This window comes from Pelophylax lessonae (assembly GCF_965119305.1).
Source record: "Pelophylax lessonae genome assembly, chromosome: 6".
Classification (NCBI taxonomy): Eukaryota; Metazoa; Chordata; class Amphibia; order Anura; family Ranidae; genus Pelophylax; species Pelophylax lessonae.
The window spans coordinates 124,288,948-124,313,271 of NC_138773.1; the positions used below are offsets into that span (position 1 = coordinate 124,288,948).

Consider the following 24,324-nt stretch of genomic DNA (forward strand, 5'->3'; position numbering starts at 1 on the left):
CTGCACTGACTGGCGAACAATCGGCCGTTCTGGTGTCGGCATACAAAAATTTTAATGCTTGCACGACAGATTCTGTTCGGCTGAAAGTGCGCTGTCGGCTGTTCGGAAGCATCATACTAACAAGCCGAAAATCGGCCGATCGTTCGGCGGCCGAACATTTTCGTCCGACAATCAGTTCGTGTGTACGGGCCTTAAGTCACCAGATTCACACTTGTCACGGAAATTTTTCTAACCTGCGCACCTTGGGTCTTTAACCCAACACTTATTCACACTATCTATATAAAGTTTTTCTTTTTGAATATATGTTTAAAACTACCGAATAAACTACCTTCTGATTTTATGTATGACTTGTGTACATGATTACTTGCCCTTAAAGTCCCACCCTTTGGCCTGAGGCACCAAAAAACCCTCCCCATGATATATATATATATAGGGACGGAGGCAAACAAAACTTTCTAGCTCTCTAGAGATCAAAACATACCCCCTATAGCCAGGTTTATACCCAATCCTAGGAAGCATTGCAGCGAACTCCGCCCACTGGGACAGCTATAAACCTTGGTGCGCTATTGGCCAGGTTTCCTCCACCGTCCAACAAGAGCCCTCATTGGATACAGTGGGGAGACTCCCCAGACAACAGACTACACCTAGAAACACATGACAGCCTAACTAACTGATCAGGCCCCCCTGATAAGCAGACAGGGCCACACATATACTTTTCCTAGCACCCACCTAGGAGGGTGCTACATTACTATAGGTGAAGTCACAGTAGGCAAGCCAGGGTCCCAAATTTGGCACAGAGATAGGGGAGGTCTATCTCTGGGGGCCTCTAGTATCCCTGTGCCAAATTTGGTGCCCCTTGCCCCCGGGGTTAGGTCAGCTTGGTGCAGTATGGCAAGCTTGGCATTGGCACATTTGCAAGGCCAAAGCTCGGGCCCTGAACATGTCCGGGGGTTCCAAATTTTGCAGGAAGGTAGGGGAGGTTTACCATTACCATCCCAAAAATGTTGGAGTCATTAGCCCAAAATAGCTTTGTCAAACTTTTATGGGGTCACTTAGGAGCATATGTCTGCCAGTCAATACCACAAAGCAGGGAGTGAAGGAAATGAGTGGGATACTCCTTACGCTCAACTAGGTACAACTTTGGGACTTTTCCAGAAAAATGTCTGTTAGCGCTGCCTTAACACCAGCCGACGCTAGCCAACGCTCACGGACGCTTTGAACACATTGTAACTCTGAAACTGTGCTGGAACCTTGACTTAAGTCCAGAAGATCCAGGACTGTAGAACATTGAACTTCTGACGCTGCTTGCACTCAAAGTCTCTTAGACAGCCCCCTACAGCCTGACGCTGGTGTGAGGTAGCTTGTTGTGAAATCCTGTATAGCTGCAACTTAACTGATGCTCTGTACACTTCAGGGCCCAAACTACAGGCGCCCCCTTTTACTCTTCAGGGTCCCCTGACTAGGCCCCCCCCTCTGTCACTTCAGGGTCCTCAACCCAGGTACCCCCTTTACCGCTAGCTGACACTTGGATCCGAGAACCTTCTCCAGGGTGGTCCCCTCTGACACTAGGCAGACCCCCAGGGGCAATCCTCAGTACTCACAACCTGTGTAGGCTTTCCTGTGACTTAACCCCTCTCGTTCTCTGGTGGCTCTCGGCACACCGGATCCCCTTCAGCTCAGCGCAGCACTCTCTGGATTCTCAGGCAGCACCCCGAGACATCCGCTTCCTCAGACAGGAGGAGAGACAGCCGTTCTCTCCCTCCTGGGACTCTGCTTCCCGCCAAAGACTCTGAATCATGCACTCCCCTCAAACTTATACCCACTCCCAAAATCCTCTGCGGCAGAATCTGCCTTCTGGGGTAGTTACAAGCCTGAATGTGTCCCTGATTGGGTTTCCTCCACTGCCCTATGAGAAGCCTCTCACAGAGCCAGTGGGGAGACTCCCCTCTCAGCAGACACACCTGGAAGTCATGACACCCTGACCGAAAAGAAACGGCCCTGCTGTTAGGCAGACAAGGCCCAATATGCATTTACTAGCACCTACCTGTAGGGTGCTACACGTATTAATCCCCATAGCCTTAGTTATCTGTGAAGTGGAGCTTTGGCATTACCTATGTTCTGCAGTATTTGGCCAAAGTCGATCCCCACTGCAGCCCATGTAAAAATGAAGAATTGGCCACAAAAAAATTGTGTGGCTCCTAGATGTCCTTTAGTATTAGTTTGCAAAGTATGATGCCCTTAACTCTCGTGGTTAAGCACCCTAAATTTATAGTAGCTTGTGCTAAATTTATAGCAAATGTGCTGTTGTTGCTAGCGGTGACCCAGGGGAACCCATATCCAGCAAAACAGCTGGGAATTGTGCTACAGTAACATGATGGGCCCCTCACTCCTCTAACCGCTTAATCTGACCCCTACCCCCCCCCCCCCCCCCACTGACAGACCCTCCATCTTCATGCTACAGCTACTGTGAAATCCCCAGGAATAAGCACTGACTGTTCCCCCCCCCCCCCCCCCATCCAGCCCGTGTCACCGCCCTCATCCAGCCCGTGTCACCACCCTCATCCAGCCCGTGTCAATGCCTTCATTCAGCCCACGCCCCGCCATCATTCAGCCCGCGCCCCCGTCAGAATCCTTCTTTTCATTTAGTGTGTCCCTGTCAGAGTGCTCCTTTACATCCAGTGTGTCCCTATCAGAGTCCTATTTTACATCCCTGTCCCCATCAGAGTGCCCCTTTAGATCCAGTGTGTCCCCATCAAAGTGCCCCTTTACATCCACTGTGTCCCCATCAGAGTGCCCCTTTAGATCCAGTGTGTCCCCATCAAAGTGCCCCTTTACATCCACTGTGTCCCCATCAGAGTGCTCCTTTTCATCCAGTGTGTCCCTATCAGAGTCCTATTTTACATCCGTGTGTCCCCGTCAGAGTGCCCCTTTACATCCAGTGTGTCCCCGTCAGAGTGCCCCTTTACATCCAGTGTGTCCCCGTCAGAGTGCCCCTTTTAAGTGTCCCTTTATTATTCCAGTCCCCTTTACATCAGTGTCCCCGTTCGGTGAGAATTCCCCTTTACATCAGTGTCCCAGTGCGGTGAGAGTGCCCCTTTACATCCATGTCCCCATGCGGTGAGAGTGCCCCTTTACATCAGTGTCCCCATGCGGTGAGAGTGCCCCTTTACATCAGTGTCCCCATGCGGTGAGAGTGCCCCTTTACATCCATGTCCCCGTGCAGTGAGAGTGCCCCTTTACATCCATGTCCCCATGCGGTGAGAGTGCCCCTTTAATGTGCCCGATAAGAGCTGCGTGAGTGTTCTGTAATCTGATAATATTCCCGCCATTTCTCAATATGAATCTCACATAAGAATAAACCGTCCCGCGCATGTGCAGATAGTACAGTGAGCGAGGCAGAATCTGACATTAGATTCTGTCCCCTCCGCTCTCTGTCTACCGTCGGATAATGCATCTGACAAACTGTGCATGCAAATGTCGTCACCGCCAGCTGATCTCAGCTGAGATCAGCTGGAATGACGTAATTCACTGAGCATGCGCAGTTCGTGGGATGCATTATCCGACAGGACACCGGCAAGGGACAATCAGCAGGCAATTCAGCAAGTCGCTTCAGAACGACATCCATCTGTTAAGAGGCTATCTTGGCATCTCTTCCACTGAGTGTAAAGAAGCGCACTATCCCTCCTACTGCACAGGGAGTCTTCACTCTTGGGGGTGGCTGTTTTTGCCCTTATATTTCCACCTGCTGGTAAGAAGTAAACTCTGAAGGTTGTGGGATTCACGATATAAGAACTAGACACGTTTTGTTTTGTAATATTCACCATGCAACTCCATTTTATCACTTAAAGACATCAGTGCTTTTTGTTTATCCAGAACCTAGGGTTTTGGATATTAATTGGACACTATTCACTGGACTTTTATCACACCCCTTTTTTTTGGGGCATCTCACGTTTATATTTTTCATATGTTTGTGGGAATCACTATAGTCAATATTTAACTGTATTGTGATATCTGTGCACATTGTGTTATTGGTCATATTGGTTGTTAATACACCCTTTTGGGGGTAGTTCACAGTCACCGTAGCACCTTTGTTCACACACATTGTTATATTGCACTATCACAGGTTGTTACGTTTGTGGTCCTTACCACCTTAATAGTGATAATATTTAAGTATAGCGCACCAGACTATTTTATTTTTACATCCAAGGTATGCAATGCAAATTCCTTGGGATGGGTCGGCTTGGGACACAAGGAAGGCAACACAAGGTTCTCATTCAAATGGAAGTCAGAGACAACTTTGGGCAGGAATGAAGAATCACTTTATCCCTATGGACCACTAAATAGGGACTTTGACAGGATAATGCAGCCAATTCTAACACCCTGTGGACCGAGGTAATAGCCACCAAGAATGTCACCTTCTTGGATAATGTATGCAAGGGAATCTCCCAAATATTCCCAAATGGAGGTTTGTGAGGCAAAAGAGACCGTACAGGTGGAGCCACATGTCAAACCCACTGAATGAAGGTACAAACTAAAAGAGTCCGTGGCTAGGGGTCACTGAAAGAAGATTGTCAGGGCAGACACCTGGCCCTTGATGGTACTCAAGGCCAACTTCTGATCAATGCCCTTTTGAAGAAAGGTTAAGATCCGAGCCACAGACAAGGATCGAGAATGAGCGCCAATCGAGTCACACCAAGAAATGTACGCTTTCCAAGTACATAGTTAGTCAGGTTAAAAAAAAAAAGACACAAGTCCATCTGGCTCAACCAATAAAAAACTAAAAACAGTAAAGAAAACATACAATCCCATATACACAATCCTATACCCGCAGTTGATCCAGAGGAAGGCAAAAAAAATCCCAGCAAAGCATTATCCTATTTGCTACAGCAAAGGAAAAAAATTCCTTCCTGATCCCCCGTGAGGCAAATCGGATATTCCCTGGATCAACTTTTTCTATAAATATTAGTACCCATTTATATTATGTACACCTATGAAAGAATCCAGGCCTTTTTTAAAGCAATCTAGTGAGCTAGCCAGAACCACCTCTGAAGGGAGTCTATTCCACATTTTCACAGCTCTTGAAGATGAAGAAACCTTTCCGCATTTGGAGATTAAATCTGTTTTCCTCTAGACGTAAAGAGTGCCGCCTTGTCCTCTGTGTTGACCTAAAGTGAATAACTTGACACCAAGTTCACTATATGGACCCTTATGTATTTATACATGTTTATCATATCCCCCCTTAATCTCCTCTTCTCAAGAGAGAATAAATTCAGTTCTTCCAATCTTTCCTCATAGCTGAACTCCTCCATGCCTCTTATCAGTTTGGTTTGCCCTTCTCTGCTCATTCTCCAGTACCCGATAGCCTTTTTAAGAACCGGTGCGGCTGGTACGATTGTATATCTTGCTGGAAGACGACCTCCTTAGCTTCACTGTAGGAGGGATCACTGATCCAGAGAGACCTCTATCCCTCATTACCTGGCTTTCAATAGTTGAGCCATTAAAAACAGCGACTTTAAAGCAGGATGGTAGATCAGCCCTTGGGATAACTGGCCTTCTCTGAGAGGAAGCCCCCAAGGGACGTTTACAGGCACCAGAATCATTGGAAGATCCTCACTCTTGATTCCTCGCAGGAACTGCGGAAGAAGCCTTAGCCGAGAATGATATTGGACTTACTGGCCCCCTTGGATGCATGAGGCATCTGTCAGAGGATCCCAATACCAACCTCGGTATCCTGTGGCGCGGAACCTGCTTAAGGAGCTGCATGTAAGACTGTGCAAACAGAACTGTCTTGAAGGTGGATACCACCAGACTCAGAATCTGTATGCAAAATGGGAGAGAGAACTATCAGAGTGACAGCACCCGGTGAATCACGGCCTGTGGTCCCTGAAGTTTGTGCAGAGGAAGAATCATCAGAGGTCAGAAATAGAATCAGACCTAGGTAAATCAATTCCCTGGACAAGGATAGGGGGGACCTTCGGTAGTTCGGACATCACCTGAACCTTTGCAGGAATTAAATCTGCACAAGGAGACTCAGGACCTAAAAAAACCTTAAAAGGACAAGCTTCGTCCCCCTTTCTGGATACCCCCAAAAGAAACATTTTGCGGATCTCCTTGACGTTCACCAAAGTCGTCCACAGGGCCGGAAACCAGCAAAGAAGTCACCCCATCTCAATAAAGAGGAGGGCAGACCTTCATGCTGAAGGAGTCTTGTCTGCTGGTCTGGGGAAGCTAGTTCTAGGCTTACCAGGCCAAGACTGTTTGGAACCTCCTGGGGAATATTTAAAAGATCTATTTCCCTTATTCTCTGGCCTAGAAGCACAAAATCATTTTCTATGTGTGTCTCTGTGGCGAGGCTCCTTCCCTTTCCTAGACTATGTCAGGAAGGTACTCTTCCCTCCTGTGATACCCTTTAATGTCGTCATCAAGGATAGCTCCAAACAAGCGATCGCCTTGAAAGGGCAGATCAATGAGAGCTTTCTTAGAGGCTTGGTCTGCGGACAAATTCTTAAGCCACAGCACACGCCTAATCACCACCACTGAAACAAAGTTTGGATAGAACAGGAGCTGTATGCAAAGCTGCATCACAAAAAAAACGTCATCCACTAAATCAACATAAGCAGCGGGGGCCTGCTCATCCCCCAGGCCCTGGCGCAAAAGCATGGTCCATTCAGTTAAGATCTGAGACACCAGGGCTGGGGCAAAGACCGGCTGCAACGCCGAACCAGCCATAGTAAACATGCCGCGTGCCAAAGCCTCCGCTTTCCTGTCACCCGGGTCCTTAAAAGGACGGGGATTCCTCAACTGGCATCATGGTTGCTTCATTCAACCTGGAAACAGAAGGGTACACCACTGGTGGACTATCTCACTTTTTTAAAAGTGACTCCTCAAAAGGGTAATCGTACAGCAAAACGTTTGGGGACCACAAAAGGGTAATTTTGTTTGTTCCCAACACCTGCCATAATAAGGCGCATAAGGAAACACCTGGGGAGTACGATGTGACTGGTGCCTACCAAGCGACAGCCACGTCCATGGCTACATCAGCCGCAACCTCCATTTTAAAAAGTCTCACACACCGCTTTTTCATTCGCTGTTGCTGCAAACAGGGAGGAATAATCCTCACTATGAGATGGATCAGGGGATGAGCGATTAAATCCCCCTGGACAAGCTGTCTCCATGGCGCCATCAGGCTTAGAATCCGATAAGACAGCCAGAGTAGGGGGGAAGGTGGGGGATGCTTCTTATTGGGCCTTTGCCCAAACTCCACTTCTACCCGGGATACTAAGGACTGCAGGACCACCATCAGGGCAACCATGGGAAGCTGGGGTTCCGAGGAACCTGCCATCTCCATGAGGGATCAGTGGGAGAGATGTGACCCTGAGGCTCTATAAGGAAAGGACAAAGTACAAAAAACATCTTTTGGCACCAGTAAAGGATCCCCTCAAGGTTCAGGGTAGCCATTAGCAGAGAGAGAGAGAGAGAGAGAGAGAGAGAGAGATAGATAACAGGGACCCTCAAAGACTCACCCTACCGACCAGGGGAGCGCAGAGAATTCAAACCTAGCATTATCATGGACGCTGTCTCTGTTCATTTGTTCCGGGCACAGGAAAGGGAAAGGAGGAAGAGAAGGAGCTTTGGCATCCCAACGAGGCTTCAGTCGTCTCCAGCGTCTCGCAGACTAAGGGAAAATGGCCCCCGTGACATCATCTGACTACACAAACATGGCCGCCAACCGAAGAAAAGGGAAAATGGCCACCATCAGCTACAAACACTGAAGCATGCTGCCAATGCTGCACCCTCTGCAAGCCGACCCCCCTGAAGGTAGGACACATGTTTAGGGGAGACTCTGCTGTGCACTCTGCACTGGTATCTGCACTGGGACCCCCCTGCACTATACCCACACTGCAAACAGCAGGGCATGCTTCTAGGAGTCTCCTACCACTATCCCAGGACCCTTACAGAGTGGGGATGGGGGAGGGGGGGAGAGACCCCAGGGGTCTCTGCTGCATTCTTTGCCCTGGGGACCCCCACCAGACTCTAGGTACAGACAGGGGGGAATGGGAGTGGTGGAAACCCAGCCCAGTGAGAGATTTAGGGTGGAAGGAGGGAACCTGCAGGCAGGTCCGACCGTCCATGGAGGTTACCCACGTCCACTTAAGAAGAAAACCACCAAAAGGGGAGAGGGAGGACTGTACTTACCCTTCTATGGTGCTGGTAATGCTCAAGACAGAACTCCTCGCCACCGAAGTAGGGGAGCTGTCGGCTAAGGGACCGCTGCGACTCAGACCCGGTTGTATGCGACCCTGCCGACCTAGCACGTAGCTGTGGTCTGCACGCATGCGCTCGCTGGCCGGGCTGGGGGGGGACCACAGTTGATTGTAGCTCTCCCGGGAGAAAACAAAAAAGATGTAAGGAGAAAATTGCTAAGACCAGAAATCCCAGCCGGGAGCCTAGGTCCTTACTCCTGACTAGACAGATTAAAACGGATTACCTAGAGCAAAGAGGAAGGGTTATATAACAAGCTGAGGACTGCCCATGGGTGTAGTCAGGTGTTTTTTGTTCTGCCTAGTCCTACTCCTGGAGGAGGAAATATAAACAAAAGATATAACGAAAATGATGAACGAAAGAGAAATAAATATTAAACTGGGGTTATCATTAGGGCAAAATATATTAGAAAGCTCAAAAGGAAAAGTCAAATGTACATTGATAATTAACTCACCTCAATGGCTCTATAGGATGGTAGTGCACGTTCAATATGATCATTTCCCTCAGCCTTCAGTTGCACATGGTATACACATTCAGGCTAAAAAAAAAAAAATGTAAAAAATTTTATATTGTACATTAATTTTTGTACTTACTGTAAAACCCTTTGTTTGGAGTTAACAAAATACAACTTAATAGTAAGAAACCTACAGTTATACGGTGACCTACAGGAGAAATGGAAACTAGGTTTGTAGAAAACTGAAGACAAGATCTCTAGTGGCTATAACCCTCACACTTGCTCAGATGCAGCCAGCAGTCCAAAGAGAAAACAATAGCATATGAGGGGAGGGTGTTGTGTGAACTCAGAGAAAAGGATTTTACAAGTACAAAAATCCTATTTTCTCTTTTGTTCATTAGATAAGAAACCTAGAAACGTCAAAATACAGCTCAAAAATAGGGGTGGGCACAACAAAGATAACACAAGCTAACTAGTCCAACAAGACAGAAAACCAAATGCATTAAATAGTTGCTTGTGTAACTTTTCAACTGAAAGTAGCATCTGCATTAGATATATCTGAAATGATATCCCGTACTGGACACAAAAAGCAAGCAGCCATGTTGTTCAGTCATTATAGGTCAGCCATGACAGTCTTGCAGAACAGTTATACACGCATTGATATTATTCCCCCTCCTTCCTCCTTTAATTCATGAAATTAATAGGTTTTACACTTCAAAAGAGCAGTTATCTCAACTCAGAGATATCAAAAACCAGCACTTAGGCCTGTGCTGAGCTGTAAACCGCTAATTGAGTCCTGGCAGCATGTCAGTTTCTTCTGTCCAGGCCTATCATAAAACTTTGACCAAATCCATTAAGGATAACCAGAACTAATGGGGATCGTAAAAGACAATCATAGAGCTCTGCCCAATTCCAAACTTTAAACAAACACACGATTCATAAACTCAGAGAGGAACATGACACATTAACAATAAGTATATATTTGGATGAGAAATGTCATACTGAACGAATTAAGGTCAAGCATGACCACACTAGCACATATAGAAGGGAAGATAGCCGTCAGATATTCCCTGGGTGACAGGTTTATCTGAGCTATCCTATGTTTAGTATCCCTGGTTGGGAGATTCAATGCTGAACCATAATCTTTCAGTTTGAAGAATGTAAATCGGTATATATTGGAAGATATGAATAGTGGTATAAAACTGTCTATAGAGGAGGGAACAGATATTGTCAAACTCAGGACAGCCCATGGCCACTCCATTTTATTGGTCAAGGGCATCTGTCAACTACCCTTTGATTTCAGAGAAAAATGGATTTTTGTAAGATCTTACCGTAAAATCCTTTTCTCTTAAGCTCATTGACAGACGTAGTCTTCTTGATTCTCAAGAGCTGGGTTATGTTGTCTCCGCAGGAGTAGGACTAGGCAGAAAGACAAAACGTTCTGGCTCCACCTTAGGGGCAGTCCCTGAGGGTACATCCTCCCTCTCTCTGCTACAGGGAATCAGTTCTGTTCTAAAGCAGTAACAGAGAATTTAACCCAACCCAACTCAATGATAGAGGGGCGGGTACTACGTCTGTCAATGAGCTTAAGAGAAAAGGATTTTACGGTAAGATCTTACAAAAATCCATTTTTCTCTATCGCTCATTGACAGACGTAGTCTTCTTGATTCTCAAGAGCTGGGACATCCAGAAGCAGTGCCACAAATGAGGGGTGGGATTGACAAAAATCAAAATCCAATCTAGAAGGCCCAACCGGTGCCAAACTAGAAGTTTTAAAGGCTCATTATAAACAAAGAATGAGACTCAAATGAAAATTTCCAACGGAAAAAAACCCTCGAGGTAGACCACTGGTCTCCTCAAATGGCGGCCTGCAAAACCTTGCGGCCAAACGAGGCATCAGACGATGCCATTACATCAACTTTATAATGTTTTGTAAAGGTATGCACCGACGACCAGGTAGCCGCCTTGCACACCTGGACCACTGACGCCTGATGGCGAAAGGCCCATGACGCACTAAGTGCCCGAGTGGAATGCGCCTTAACAGGGAACGGGGGCTCCCGACCCTTAATAGAATAAGCCTGTACCACCGTCTGTCTGATCCATTTGGAAATGGTCGCGGCAGATGCAGGCAACCCCTTTTTGGGTCCATCCGGGATCACAAAAAGTGAATCCGTCTTGCAAAACGAGTCTGTCGTTTTCAAGTATACCCTGATCGCCCGGACCACATCCAAGGAGTGTAAAGCGAACTCCCGAGGATGACTGGGCTTAGGACACAGGGAAGGTAATACAATTTCTTCATTCAGATGAAATTCTGAAACCACTTTTGGTAGGAAGGATGGATTCGGACGAAGAACCACCTTATCTATATGAACCACCAGATATGGGGAACGACAAGATAAAGCGGCCAGTTCTGACACCCTGCGTGCAGAAGTGATAGCCACCAAGAAGGCCACCTTCTGGGACAACGTAGGTAGAGGAATCTCCCTAATATCTTCAAAGGGAGGTTTCTGAAGAACCGACAATACTAAATTAAGATCCCAGGGTGGTAACGGCGCGCGCACTGGCGGAGCCAGATGTCGCACCCCCTGGATGAAATTCCGCACCAAGGAATGAGTAGCCAAAGGCTTCTGAAAGAAGATAGCTAATGCTGAGACCTGACCCTTGATAGTGCTCAAGGCCAGTTTCTGCTCAACCCCTTGTTGCAGAAAGGCTAATATTCGGCTAACCGAATAAGTCCGTGGACGGAACCCCAGAGGTTCACACCATGCAATGTAGGACTTCCATGTACGATGATAAGTCTTTCTGGAAGTCGCTTTCCTTGCTTCAACTAGAGTAGGAATAACTGAAGCTGACAATCCCTTGTCCTTCAGCACCTGGGTCTCAATAGCCAGGCCGTTAAAGCCAGCGATCGTAAAGCAGGATGGAAGATCGGTCCCTGAGACAGTAGGTCCTCCCTGAGAGGAAGTCTCCACGGGACGTCCACCACCAGTCTGACCACGTCGGCGTACCAAGCTCGACGAGGCCAGTCCGGAGCTACCAGAATTACTGGAATTCCTTCCTCCTCTATCCTGCGAAGAAGTCTTGGCAGTAACGCGAGAGGAGGGAAGGCATACATTAGCTGGTATTGCCCCCACGGGGCGATCAATGCGTCTGCGGTCTCTGCTAGAGGATCGCGGGAGCGAGCCACGAATCTCTGTACTTTCCTGTTGAATCGTGATGCCAACAGATCCACATCCGGGGTGCCCCACCGTAGGCACAACTGGTGGAAAACGTCTGGATGGAGGGACCATTCCCCCTGATCCAGAGTCTGACGGCTGAGATAATCTGCCTGCCAATTCTCCACCCCCGGAATGAACACCGCAGAGATAGCTGGAACAAATCGTTCCGCCCAGCGAAGAATGCAAGCCACTTCTTTGGCCGCTCGGACACTCTTGGTGCCCCCCTGGTGATTGACATAAGCCACGGCCGTGGCATTGTCCTACTGGATCCGAACCGGGCTGCCCTGGAGCTGCTCGGTCCAGTGAATCAGACAAAGTCTGATCGCTCTCAGTTCCAATACATTTATCGGTAACCTGGATTCTTCCGGGGACCAAAGTCCCTGGACAGATAACTGACCGAGAATTCCTCCCCATCCGGATAGACTGGCATCCGTGGTCACTATCGTCCAATATATTGGCAGAAATGACTTTCCCTGGCTGAGCATCGGAGACCGAAGCCACCAGACCAGAGACTCTCTGGTCTGTTTGCTCAATCGGATCTGATTGTCCAGGGATTCCGGATTCCGATTCCATCTGAGAAGAATCTCTTGCTGAAGAATTCGGGTATGGGACTGGGCAAATGGGACTGCTTCGAAGGAAGCAAAAACAAGGAAGAAAGCCGCTCAGGTGCAAGTTCAGCACTCGGTGCAGGTCAGATCCGCCATCCAAGCATGTAGACATCCAAAAAGAGAGAGACCGCACTCAGAGATGTTAAATAAAAATCTTTAGGATTCCTTTATTCTCCATAAATCCAACAGACAGCAGACAGACAGTGCAATACACGAACAGACGTGTCGGGTTGACGCGTTTCACGATAAAAATCGCTTATTCATAACCACACACCTGGTTATGTGTGTGTGGTTATGAATAAGCGATTTTTATTGTGAAACGCGTCAACCCGACACGTCTGTTCATGTATTGCACTGTCTGTCTGCTGTCTGTTGGATTTATGGAGAATAAAGGAGTCCTAAAGATTTTTATTTAACATCTCTGAGTGCGGTCTCTCTCTTTTTGGATGTCTACTGCTTCGAAGGAAGCCACCATCAACCCCAGAACCCTCATGCAAGTCCGAAGGGAAGACCAGCTGTTGGATAGTAACAACTGGACTACAGATTGAATCTTTCGGAGTTTCCCTACCGGAAGGAAAACTCTTGTCCTGACTGTGTCTAGAATTAGACCCAGATATTCGAGCCTCTGGGTGGGAACCAGACATGACTTTTGCTGGTTCACCAGCCACCCGAATTCCTGTAAAGAAATCATAGTAATTTCTATGTTTTGTAGCAAGGTCTGAGGAGACTCTGCATGAAGCAGAAGATCGTCTAGGTAACCAAGAATCGATATACCTCTTTGGCGCAGTAGTGCCAACATTGGGGCCAACACCTTCGTGAAGACCCGAGGAGCCGTGGCGAGACCGAAAGGTAACGCCACAAACTGATAGTGGTTCTCTTCTACGGAAAAGCGTAGAAACCGCTGATGTCCTGCGAAAATGGGAATGTGAAGATATGCGTCCTTGATGTCTATGGACGCTAGGACATCCCCTGGATGCAGGGAGGCTGCTACTGTGCGAATGGACTCCATTCTGAATTTTCTTATGTTGACAAAGGAATTGAGTGCCCTTAAGTCCAGAATTGGACGCACTTTGCCCTCTTTCCTGGGTATTGTAAATAGGTTTGAATAAAACCCTTGAAAACGTTCTGTCCAAGGAACGTGGACTACCACTCCTTGTTGTAGTAAATTCGTGACTGCTCTCCGCAGATCTTCTAAACGATCCGGGGATAGTCGAATATTGGAAGGGAAGAATCGCGCCGGTGGGAGAGATCGAAACTCGATCTTGTACCCTGACCTTATGACTTCGCAAACCCACTTGTCCGGGATTCTGGAAAGCCATGGATCCGGGAACCGGCGAAGACGTCCCCCCACCCCAGTTATGGGTGGGGGCGCACCTTCAGGCTTTGGACGATTTATCTTCAGGTCTGGAGGGGGCGGGCTTTTGCTTGCACGACCAACGACCCCTGACGCCTCCTGAAGGAGCTTTGGAGGACTTAATTTTTTCACCCGCGGGACGAAAAAACCTCTTGTGAGCAGAAAAAGAAGGCCCTCGTCTTTGACGAGTTCCTTTACCTTTAAAATTTTGCGGTAAAAAGGTGCTCTTTCCACCCGTGAGATCCTTAATGATCTCATCTAAGTTGGCTCCAAATAGACGCTCTCCTAAAAAGGGGATATTAGCCAATGCTTTTTTGGAACCTTGGTCGGCTAACCAACCTTTTAGCCACAGTGTACGCCTGAGAACCACTGCTGAGACTGATGCTCGCGCCAATAATGGAGTGGCGTCTAACGCCGCATCACACACAAACTGTAACCCCTGTATCATTTGTTCCAACAAATCTGATACCGCCTGAGGGGCCTCTTCTAAGTCCCGGCGTAACCACTTGGTCCATTCAGTTACAGCCTGCGAAACCAGACCAATAGCTATTATAGGTCTGAAAGCTGATCCAATCAAGGAAAACATGGTGCGAGACATAGCTTCTATCTTGCGATCCACTGGATCTTTAAAAGACGGAGCGTCTTCTAGAGGAATAACCGTGGCTTTATTCAATCTAGCAATTGGTGAATCCACCACAGGTGGTTCTGTCCATTTCTTAATGAGGGTTTCCTCAAACGGATAACGCCTGTTAATGCGTTTGGAAATAGTAAAAGTGCGTTTTGGCAGACGCCATTCTTCTTCGATTGGATTGCCAAAACATTTGGGCAATGGAAAAACCTTCGCCACTTTGATGCGTTTTTTAGTCCCAAAAGGGATTTCAGTTTCAGCTATTTCTGACGGAATACCCTGTAATCTTAAGGTTTCTTGAACAGATACAATGAGTGCGTTTACCAACGCTTCCTCTCTGGCTATGGCTGATGCCGAAACATCCTCCTCACTGTCTGAAGAGACAGTACCCGAGACACCAATCCCAGATGAAGTACCTGCAACTGCAGAAATAGGCTCAGAGTCTGAATCCGAGGTTTCAGATAATAAGGGGTTAGGCGGGGGTCGCTTTCTTGCGCCCTGTCCCTGACAAGCCACTTCCACCCGGGACACAAAAGTTTCCATAATAGCTGACAATGATTCAATCGTCAGTGGGGTGCTGGAGGATCCTGCAGACCCCTCGAGGGGATCCGGAGGAGATACATGAGTGGCAGGGTCCATGTTAACTCAGGACAACTTTGCCATAAAAAACAAAAAAACTTTTTTTTTTTTTTTTTATGTGTCTCCCCCTAGCGCAATAGCGCCCCTCAGAGTACCTGCTTCTCGATCCCCACAGAGAGAGAGAGGGACCCCCAAGGCTCACCAACCGATGCAGTGAAGTTTCCAACCAACTGCAGTCAGCGTCTGTCTTTTACAGACTGGAAGGAGCTGTTGCTTTTTCCCGGGTAGAAGGACGTGGCTCCGCCCCCTGTGTACACCTTCCGGCGTTCCCAGCTCTCCACGAGGTAGCTGGGCTCATGAAACATGGCCGCCCCCATACAAGAGACATAAGACTCCAAAAACATGGCGGCCGGCGTGACCTGAGGACATACATGCACTTGGTCTACGGCAAAATGGCGGCGGATCGCCGAAATAGTTTTCCCAGCACATCCACCTGCATCTCTGCTAAGTGGCGATATATTGATCTACAGGAGATAGACTACAAATAAGGTAGGATTATACCTCCTATGTCTGCTGTAATATTACAGTCTGCTGGGTAGAGTGTTAGCTCTCAAACCAAGTCCACTTCCCACAAACACATACTGTATTTACAAGGGGGACTTTTTAGTGTCAGATATATACTGACCATGTATGGAGGGGCCCATAATTCATACTGCCTCATAACGAGGAAAGAAAAAAGGGAACGTTTACTCACCATACCAAACCGACAGGCACCCTCTCTTCACAATACCCTCTCCACCGGGGTGGGGGGTTGTGGGCCACTCCGGACGCCTCGACTCTCTGGTTCCTGGCGTCCAAGCGAGACTTTTAACTCGCAAGGTCAGTCCCTCCACTGGGACTCCGTCGCGGCCGACCCAGCGCGGAGCTCTGGTCTGCACGCGCTCGTAGGCAGAAACCGGGGTGACCACTGGATCTCAACATCCGGCCCCGCATACTTACTTGAATGTGTCGCGGCCGACCAAGCGCAATGCAATGGTCTGCGGGCGCTCGTAGGCCGGCTGGGGTGACCACAAGTGTCGCCCAGTCCAGCGTTTTTGCTTGAAGATCTCACAGGAAAAAAACGCTGGAGAAAAACTACCTAAAAAAATGTCTTTTCTAAAGAAAAAAATCTTGCCAGGACCAAAAGATCCCAGCAAGGAACTTAGGTCCTTACTCCTGACTAGACAGAAAAAAACTGATTCCCTGTAGCAGAGAGAGGGAGGATATACCCTCAGGGACTGCCCCTAAGGTGGAGCCAGAACGTTTTGTCTTTCTGCCTAGTCCTACTCCTGCGGAGACAACATAACCCAGCTCTTGAGAATCAAGAAGACTACGTCTGTCAATGAGCGATAGAGAAAAAGAGAGATCCCTAAACAGTTGAAGAGTTCTCCTTTACCATCAAGGCAGGAACATCTGTCAAGTTTGAGAACTGAGAACATCTGGCTCGTTGACTGAACTCTAATACCCAGGACATTGACTGCAAGTATTCTTCCTCTACAATTCTGCCTTATTTTGCTATTGCTGAAATAGGTCTCTATTTCTTTGAAACACCTTTCTTTTTTTTCTGTAAATATTATATTTGCACCAACTTTGACCTTTTCATTATTAAAACCTTAGTTTGAAAAGTGTTAACCTGGTCCATAAGCTCTTAATGCAAGCTAAGAACCTGTTCTCTTGAAGAGTGCTACTGTATAGAACAAATATTATAGAATAGCTCTTATTTTAATTTTGTATTACAGGTACTTTTATAGTGCAGTCAATTTCCGCAGTGCTTTCCATATATATTGTACATTCATATCAGTCCCTGCCCTCAAGCAGCTTACAATCTAAGGTCCCTAACTCACATTTATAAACTAGGGCCAATTTAGACAGGAGCCAATTAACCTTTTAGCAGGTCTTCGGAGTGTGGGAGGAAACCAGAGCATGCAAACTCCAGGCAGGCAGTGTCGTGATTGGGACCCAAACCAATCTAATGCTGCTCTGCTATCAAGATGATGTCCATTGTAACAATCTTCCAATCAAAAGGGAAGAAAAAAAAAAAGAAAAGAAAAACATGCCCTCGTTGGCGACAAAAGCCACCACAGAGACATATTCAGGTTTAGGGATGTAAGCAGATCATCTGTTCTAGTGTCCCACGCAAGAAATATTGAGAAAAATGTGAGAATAGTCTGTTGATTTCTGGAGTGAAATTGAGTACTTTGAAGATGGGTACTATTCATTACAGTATTTGCATGCAGCTCTGCAGGAAAGACTAGCGTTTAAAATAGTTGCCAACCTAGATTCTGCATCTTTAGCTTATGTAAGAAGACCCTAGGCCTCAAAGGTATCCAGGAGAAGGCTCAATTACTCCAAGTGATAGGTTGATCTGAACTTTGAGCAGTCATCTCTGATTCCATCATGAGGACCTCAAGGTTCACATGATTAACATATTGGTTTCCAGACACAGGAGATCTGTTCTTGCAGCCAGAACTGGTGACAATATCTGTATGAATACTTGGGGCCAAGGCAAGGCTGAATAAAAAAGTGAGTGGTTGTTGCCCTCAGTAAAGCAAAGAATTTGCTGATGACGTGTAAAGATAAGAATATGTAAACAGGCATCTTTTACGTTGATGGAAGCAAAGAAGTTTTCATAATGCAGGCAGACATACTCAGTACCCAATAGATTCCACGTAAAACTTAAAAACAAACAAAAGGCCTGAGATCCTTTAAATCCAAGACAGGGCAAACGCTTCTTTTGGGTTTCAGAACTGTAAACCGGTTTTACCCTTCAATCATTTGGTTGGAAGAACAGAAATGAAAACCCCCTGGTTTCACAATCCCTGAATGACTAAGCCTGGGTTCACACTTTTTGGGGAGCGGCTTGCAGCAAGGGGTCTGGTGCGTCCCTGTTCACCGTTTCAGGTTCGAATTTTTGCATGAATTCAGACCTGAAACGGAGCAAAAGACGCATGGGACCCTTCTGCAGTGCGTTACGCGGCCGCCCTGGAAATGAATGAACTGGCCTTTAATTGGATGCGGAAAACCCGCATCCAATTCGCATAAGTGTGAACCTAGAATAAAAGAAGGTCTGTCTGATGTTGCTGAGACACAGGAAAGGTAAAGTCAAGGCGGAAGAAGGTGGTTAAACTATTCAGTAGCATTTGGTTACTACCTCTGCACTCATGCTTCAGCTATGCAAACCTTCCAAATTTCTGCAAAAGCCATCCAGGAGCCCCAACCTCTGCTGGAGCTGGTTGGGGATGAAACTTCATGTGAAAGCTGGTTTATCTGCAGGTTTGGATCCCTATGTTTGCCAAAGATGTTTAGACCTCCTGAGCCTGATGGGGTGGAAGAAGACTTGTTGGTTTGGAAAACTAGCTTCGAGAAACAAAAGAAACATTTTGATGCAGAATATGAAGGTGTCGACCCATGTCGATTTAACAATTTCTTCCAGCACAAAGTTGATACCCTACAAAGGGTAGCCATAAAGTCTTCTTATTTTGTTGCTCTACCAACCAGCAATTAAGCCAGATCACTCTATGCATCTGAACAGAAAAAAGGGTTACCCAAGACTTAACTCACCTAGCATTCATTGCCATCTAACGCATTTTTGAGGCCACCTTCAAGAAGAAAAAGAAAATCCCCCAGGAATACAAACCGACCCAAGCCTTGCGGGATGTCAGCAGTTAAAAACAAAAAAGATGGCTTTGTTACAAGATGTCACTGCAGGCAAAGCTGTAAAGTCACTAAGAATGATTCTACTCCCAATATGCTGCATTTCCGATTAGAGGAACCTGCAGAGCTTCTTGTGGAAAGCGCTGCCGCAATAATCTCCACAAAAAACTGTAGGGGGAGGAAATTCGAGAGCATGTGTGCACTCACCATTACCATACTGCATAAGCAAAGTCCAAGCCAAGACCAATAAATGCCGATAGTAAAAAACAAATCTTCCAATGAAATGAAAAATACAGAAGGAAGAAAGACCGCTATTCTTCTAAGGACACTAAGCAGAAATGAGCAGGTGTGAGGTGATAGTTTCTAGGGGGCTGACCTCCTTTTCTATGTGCCTAGTGTCTAACAAAATAACCCTACTATCAAGCAATACCTAAATGGATGGTAGAGAAAATAATATGCAATAAAAAAAAAAAAATTTCCATTTTTCCTTTTTGTCGTTTTATTTGAATAGGTTATATTTAGGTAACACATTTACAAAAACACAGAGCCACTTTACAAAACAATCTACATGTTCCTAATATAAAAACAAAACAAGAAATTACAACTTTGCAACTTACACAGCTGCATTTATTTTCCCTTACAATTTATTTTAAATGCTTTGAAAAGGTGATAAAAGCAGTTTGCTAAAACTGGCGAATGCAGCTGTGCATAGTAACCAATTTGCTTCTTACTTCAGTTTGTTCATTTAAAGCGGTACTATCCCGCTTTTTGACACTTTTACCTACAGGTAAGCCTATAATAAGGCTTACCTGTAGGTACAAATAATATCTCCTAAACCGGCACAGTTTAGGAGATATTTACAGTGCATACAGCCGCTCGCGCGAGCGGCGCATGCGCTCTGAAGGTCCGGGGGGACCTTCAATTAAGTTGCCGGGAGCTTGCCGGAAAAATCACTCCCGCGCGCATGCGCGGGAGTGACGTCATCACGGCTCCGGCCAATCATCGCGCTGGAGCCGTCTCTTCCGGCCAATCAGCGCGCCGGAGCCGCCGAACCCGGAAGAGACGTCGAGGGATCATGGCAGCGCCGGCAGCGCTGTCCGGGGGTCCGTGTCGGGGCTTCGTTTTAAGGTAAGTTACACATAATGGGCTAGTATGCGATGCATACTAGCTCATTATGCCTTTGTCTTGCAGGTTTTTTTTTTTTTATGTTTTTTTTTTTATAGGGTTTACAACCGCTTTAAAGAGGAACTACAGTCTGCTCACAAAATGTGTAACAAAAACATATTTGCCATATAAAGCTTCCCTCCCTACTACCCAATGGAAACACATATCAAGCAAAACATTTTGCTAACTGCCGGACTGTTGGCGTAGTTTACCTTCTACTCTGCACTTGCCAATGTTTTTACATTGGTAAAACCAAACAAGAATTCTGGCAACGTGCCTACCACCACATTCTGAGCATGAGAAAATCAGATCCAGATTTAACCTTGGGTAGACATGTGGCCACAGTGCACGCCGGCTAAATGCCCAGGATCAAGTTTTTGATCTTGGACCGAATCCACCCTGGCTCCAGAGGAGGTGACTGGAACAAGGCTCTCCTCCAGCTTGAGCTAAGGTGGATTTATTATTTGAAGGCCACTGAACCCCCAGGGTTGAATGGGACCCTATCATTCAAACCATACCTTGAGGGCTTTAACTCGGGGGGTATGGAAACCTAAAATACAGTATTTCTGTAATTCCATGCCACTCCCCTATTATGCTATCTCCCATAATATTTGGTGCTTGTCCTTTCCTGTCTTCATTGCTGTCCCCTTTGCCATCTATGTTTGTTTCCTTTGTTCCATGCCTATTGTATTACATTAGTCCTTTTGACTGTTTGTATGTAACTGTATGTAATATATATATTATGTATTATTGTCACCATAGGCTTTGACCGTTTTTTTTTTTTCCAATATGGTTTCATGCATCAGTCTATTGTGTACCTGTTCTTATATATTAATATGTACTACGCAATCGTCTCTTTACAGTATTGTTCCTCCAAAAATATATATATTAATTATTATTTTTTGCTTATTATGTTCCTCTTTGTCTTCCTTCTCCCCTTTTTTTTGAACATTGTTGTTATCAATTGTCAATGACCAGCACTCTAATTACATCTGGTGGCCGATCTTTTCTTGGCGACATGCTGGCCGCTTATTATATACAGTTTCTTTTCTTCTGCCCGTTTAGTTGACGGCACATGCAGCATTACTTTTTAATGTAATATTTTGCCATATTTTTAATACAATTCCCAGCTAGTTGTGTCTCCAGATTATGTCCCCCCTTTTCTGTCCATCCCGGCACGGTGAGACACACTTTGCGGTCTAGCAATGTGTTGTCTTGGTCCTTCCTTCCATCTACTCTGTTCCTTGGTGGTCCAGTGTTCGACCAATTAGCAGCCGTGGTGTTTCCACACACTTCCGGTTGCAATCTCCGTGCCGGTGGAGCGCAAGTGCCGGCTCCGCCCACACCAGGTCACGCTGCTGCGTGACACATGGGCTGGGGGCGGGCCCGGCATCAGCGCTCCAGGGAGTCCTCCCTGTGATGCCAGCTGTAACACATCCCCACTCATCGGCGAGCACTCTTATAGTGCACCTCTCCCAACACACAGCCAGCGCTTTTGTTTGCTGGCTGCAGTGTGGAGAGGACGCCGCTATTTGAATCTGGTCTAACAATAAGGTATGCTCTATACTTCTCTCTTGCTTTATCCCCTAAAGCAACTTAATCCCTTGGCATTTTGCAGTCTCCTTTTTGTCATCTTTCTACTTAATTTTTTTCTTTTTTAAACATTGCTATACAGTTTATTTTATACTGTTGAACTAAATTTGAAGTTAACCACCTGCTGTCTGCCTATCTTCCAGATCGGCAGCACTCACACTGGATACACTTTGCCCCTAGGAGACTGCTCCTGGCTCCTCCCGTTTTGAGGACTTCAGATGTCCAGTTGATTGCGGTCATTGACCTGGTCCAACAGCTGTGGTTTTTGCAATTTGTATACCAATCCATAATTGATGCTGCTGCATATGTCCGCCAGATAGATCCACACCACCAGATGTTTTTAACCCCTGTGCAGGCTCTCCAAGCTCAGTTTTGATCTAACTCTGCAAGTACTCATTACATGTGTGAACTGTAATAGTCACTATCTAATATGTAAAAACCTCTATAATTGTTGGTTCTTATACGTCCATTTTTCTACCACCAGAGTACCGCTTTGAACCTCCACCCCTGAAGAAGGAGCAAGTATTTCAGCTCCGAAACATGTCGGGTTATATGTTCTAGCGATATGAGTTGTTTCCTTCTGTCCTTTGCCTGCTTGCACAATGTTTTTTAACCACTTGCCTACAGTGCACTTTCACCCCCTTCCTGCCCAGACCGATTTTCAGCTTTCAGCGCTCTCACACTTTGACTGAGAATTACTCAGTCATGCAACACTGTACCCATACAAAAATTGTGTCCTTTTTTTCACACAAATAGAGCTTTCTTTTGATGGTATTTGATCAATACTGGGTTTTTTATTTTTTGTGCTATAAATAAAAAAAGACTGAAAATATCGTGAAAAAACGCATTTTTCTTTGTTTCTGTCATAAAATTTTGCAAATTAGTCATTTTTCTTCACAAATTTTGGCCAAAATTTATACTGCTACTTATCTTTGGTAAAAATAACCCAAGTAAGTGTATATTATTTGGTCTTTGTGAAAGTTATAGAGTCCACAAGCTATGGTGCGAATCATTGAAAATTGATCACACTTGCTCACACCTGATGTACTGAAGGCCTATCTCATTTCTTGAGACACTAAAAAGTCAGGAAAGTACAAATACCCCCCAAATGACCCCTTTTTGGAAAGTAGACATTCCAAGGTATTTAATAAGGGGCATGGAGAGTTTTTTGAAGTTGTCATTTTTTCCCACAACTCTGCAAAATGAAGATTTTTTTTTTTTTTTTTTTTTACAAATTGCCATATTAACAGGTTATTTCTCTCACACAGCACATGTATACTTGCAACTACACCCCAAAACACATTCTACTACTCCGCCTGAGTATGGCGATACCACATGTGTGAGACTTTTTCACAGCCTGGCCACATACAGAGGCCTAACATTCAAGTAGCCCCGTCCGGCATTCTAGGAGCACAAATTACACATATAATTTCCTGACAACCTATAGCACTTTTGAAGGCCCTGGAGCACCAGGACAATGGAAACCCCCATAAAATGACCCCATTTTGGAAAGCAAACAGCCCAACGTATAATTTTTGAGGCATAATGAGTCTTTTGAATATGTCATTTTTTTCCACAAGTTTTTGGAAAATGTGGAAAGAAAATGAAAACACATTTTTTTTTACACAAAGCTGTCCATTTATGCAATATTTCTAACACATAGCATGTACATAGCAAAAATTGCACCCCAAAATACATTCTGCTATTCCTCCTGAGTATGGCGATACCACATGTGTAACACTTTTTCACAGCCTGGCCACACACATAGGCCTAACATCCAAGTAGCGCTTTACACAAAGTTGTCCATTTATCCACTTTAAGACTGGGCCTATTTTTGACACTTGGTGTTTACAAGCTAAAATCATTTTTTTTGCTAGAAAATTACTTGGAACCCCCAAACATTATATATTTTTTTTTAGCAGAGACCCTAGAGAATAAAATGGAGATCGTTGCAATATTTTTTATCACACCATATTTGCGCAGCAGTCTTCCAGATGCGATTTTTTTGAAAAAAATTCACTTTTTTGAACTAAAAAATAAGAAAACAGTAAATTTAGCACAATTTTTTTCCATAATGTGAAAGATAATATTACGCCGAGTAATTAGATACCCAACATGTCATGCTTCAAAATTGCGCATGCTCACAGAATGGCGCCAAACATTGGTACTTAAAAATCCCCATAGGCAACATTTTAAAAATTTCTGCAGGTTACTAGCTTAGAGTTACAGAGGAGGTCTAGGGCTCAAATTATTGCTCTCGCTCTAACGATCGCGGCGATACCTCACATGTATGGTTTGAACATCGTTTACATATGTGGGCGGGAATTGCGTATGCGTTTGCTTCTGCGCGCGAGCTAACGGGGACAGGGCGCTTTAATTTTTTTTTTTTTTTTTTTTCCTATTTATTTTATTTATTATTTTTTTATTTTTACACAGTTTAAAAAAAAAAAATGTTTTGATCATTTTTATTCCTATTACAAGGAATGTAAACATCCCTTGTAATAGAAATAGGCATGACAGGTCCTCTTTATTGTGAGATCTGGGGTCAAAAAGACCTCACACCTCACAACTACACTAAAAAAGAAAAGAAAAAAAAAAATTGTTGAAAGAGGAAAAAAAAAAAAAGAAAAAAAAAAAGCGGCCCTTTAAACCGGTTGCTAGGCAACGTCTTTTGACGTAGCTCCGGTCCTCCAAGACCATAGAGTTGAGTGAGGGCCATCTTGCCCTCACTCGACTTCCTGTCTCTGAGGATCCGGGACCGGATAGTTTTC

General features: G+C 45.6%; 1 protein-coding gene across 1 annotated transcript in view; it reads right to left on the reverse strand.

The window, feature by feature from the left end:
- LOC309558183 (BOS complex subunit NOMO3-like) overlaps nt 1–24,324 on the reverse strand; it is a 236,509-nt gene that overhangs the window by 39,608 nt on the left and 172,577 nt on the right. The window contains exon 26 of the mRNA XM_082261194.1: nt 8,717–8,800. Coding sequence (XP_082117320.1) covers nt 8,717–8,800 — 84 coding nt within the window. The remainder of the gene's footprint in view (nt 1–8,716; nt 8,801–24,324) is intronic.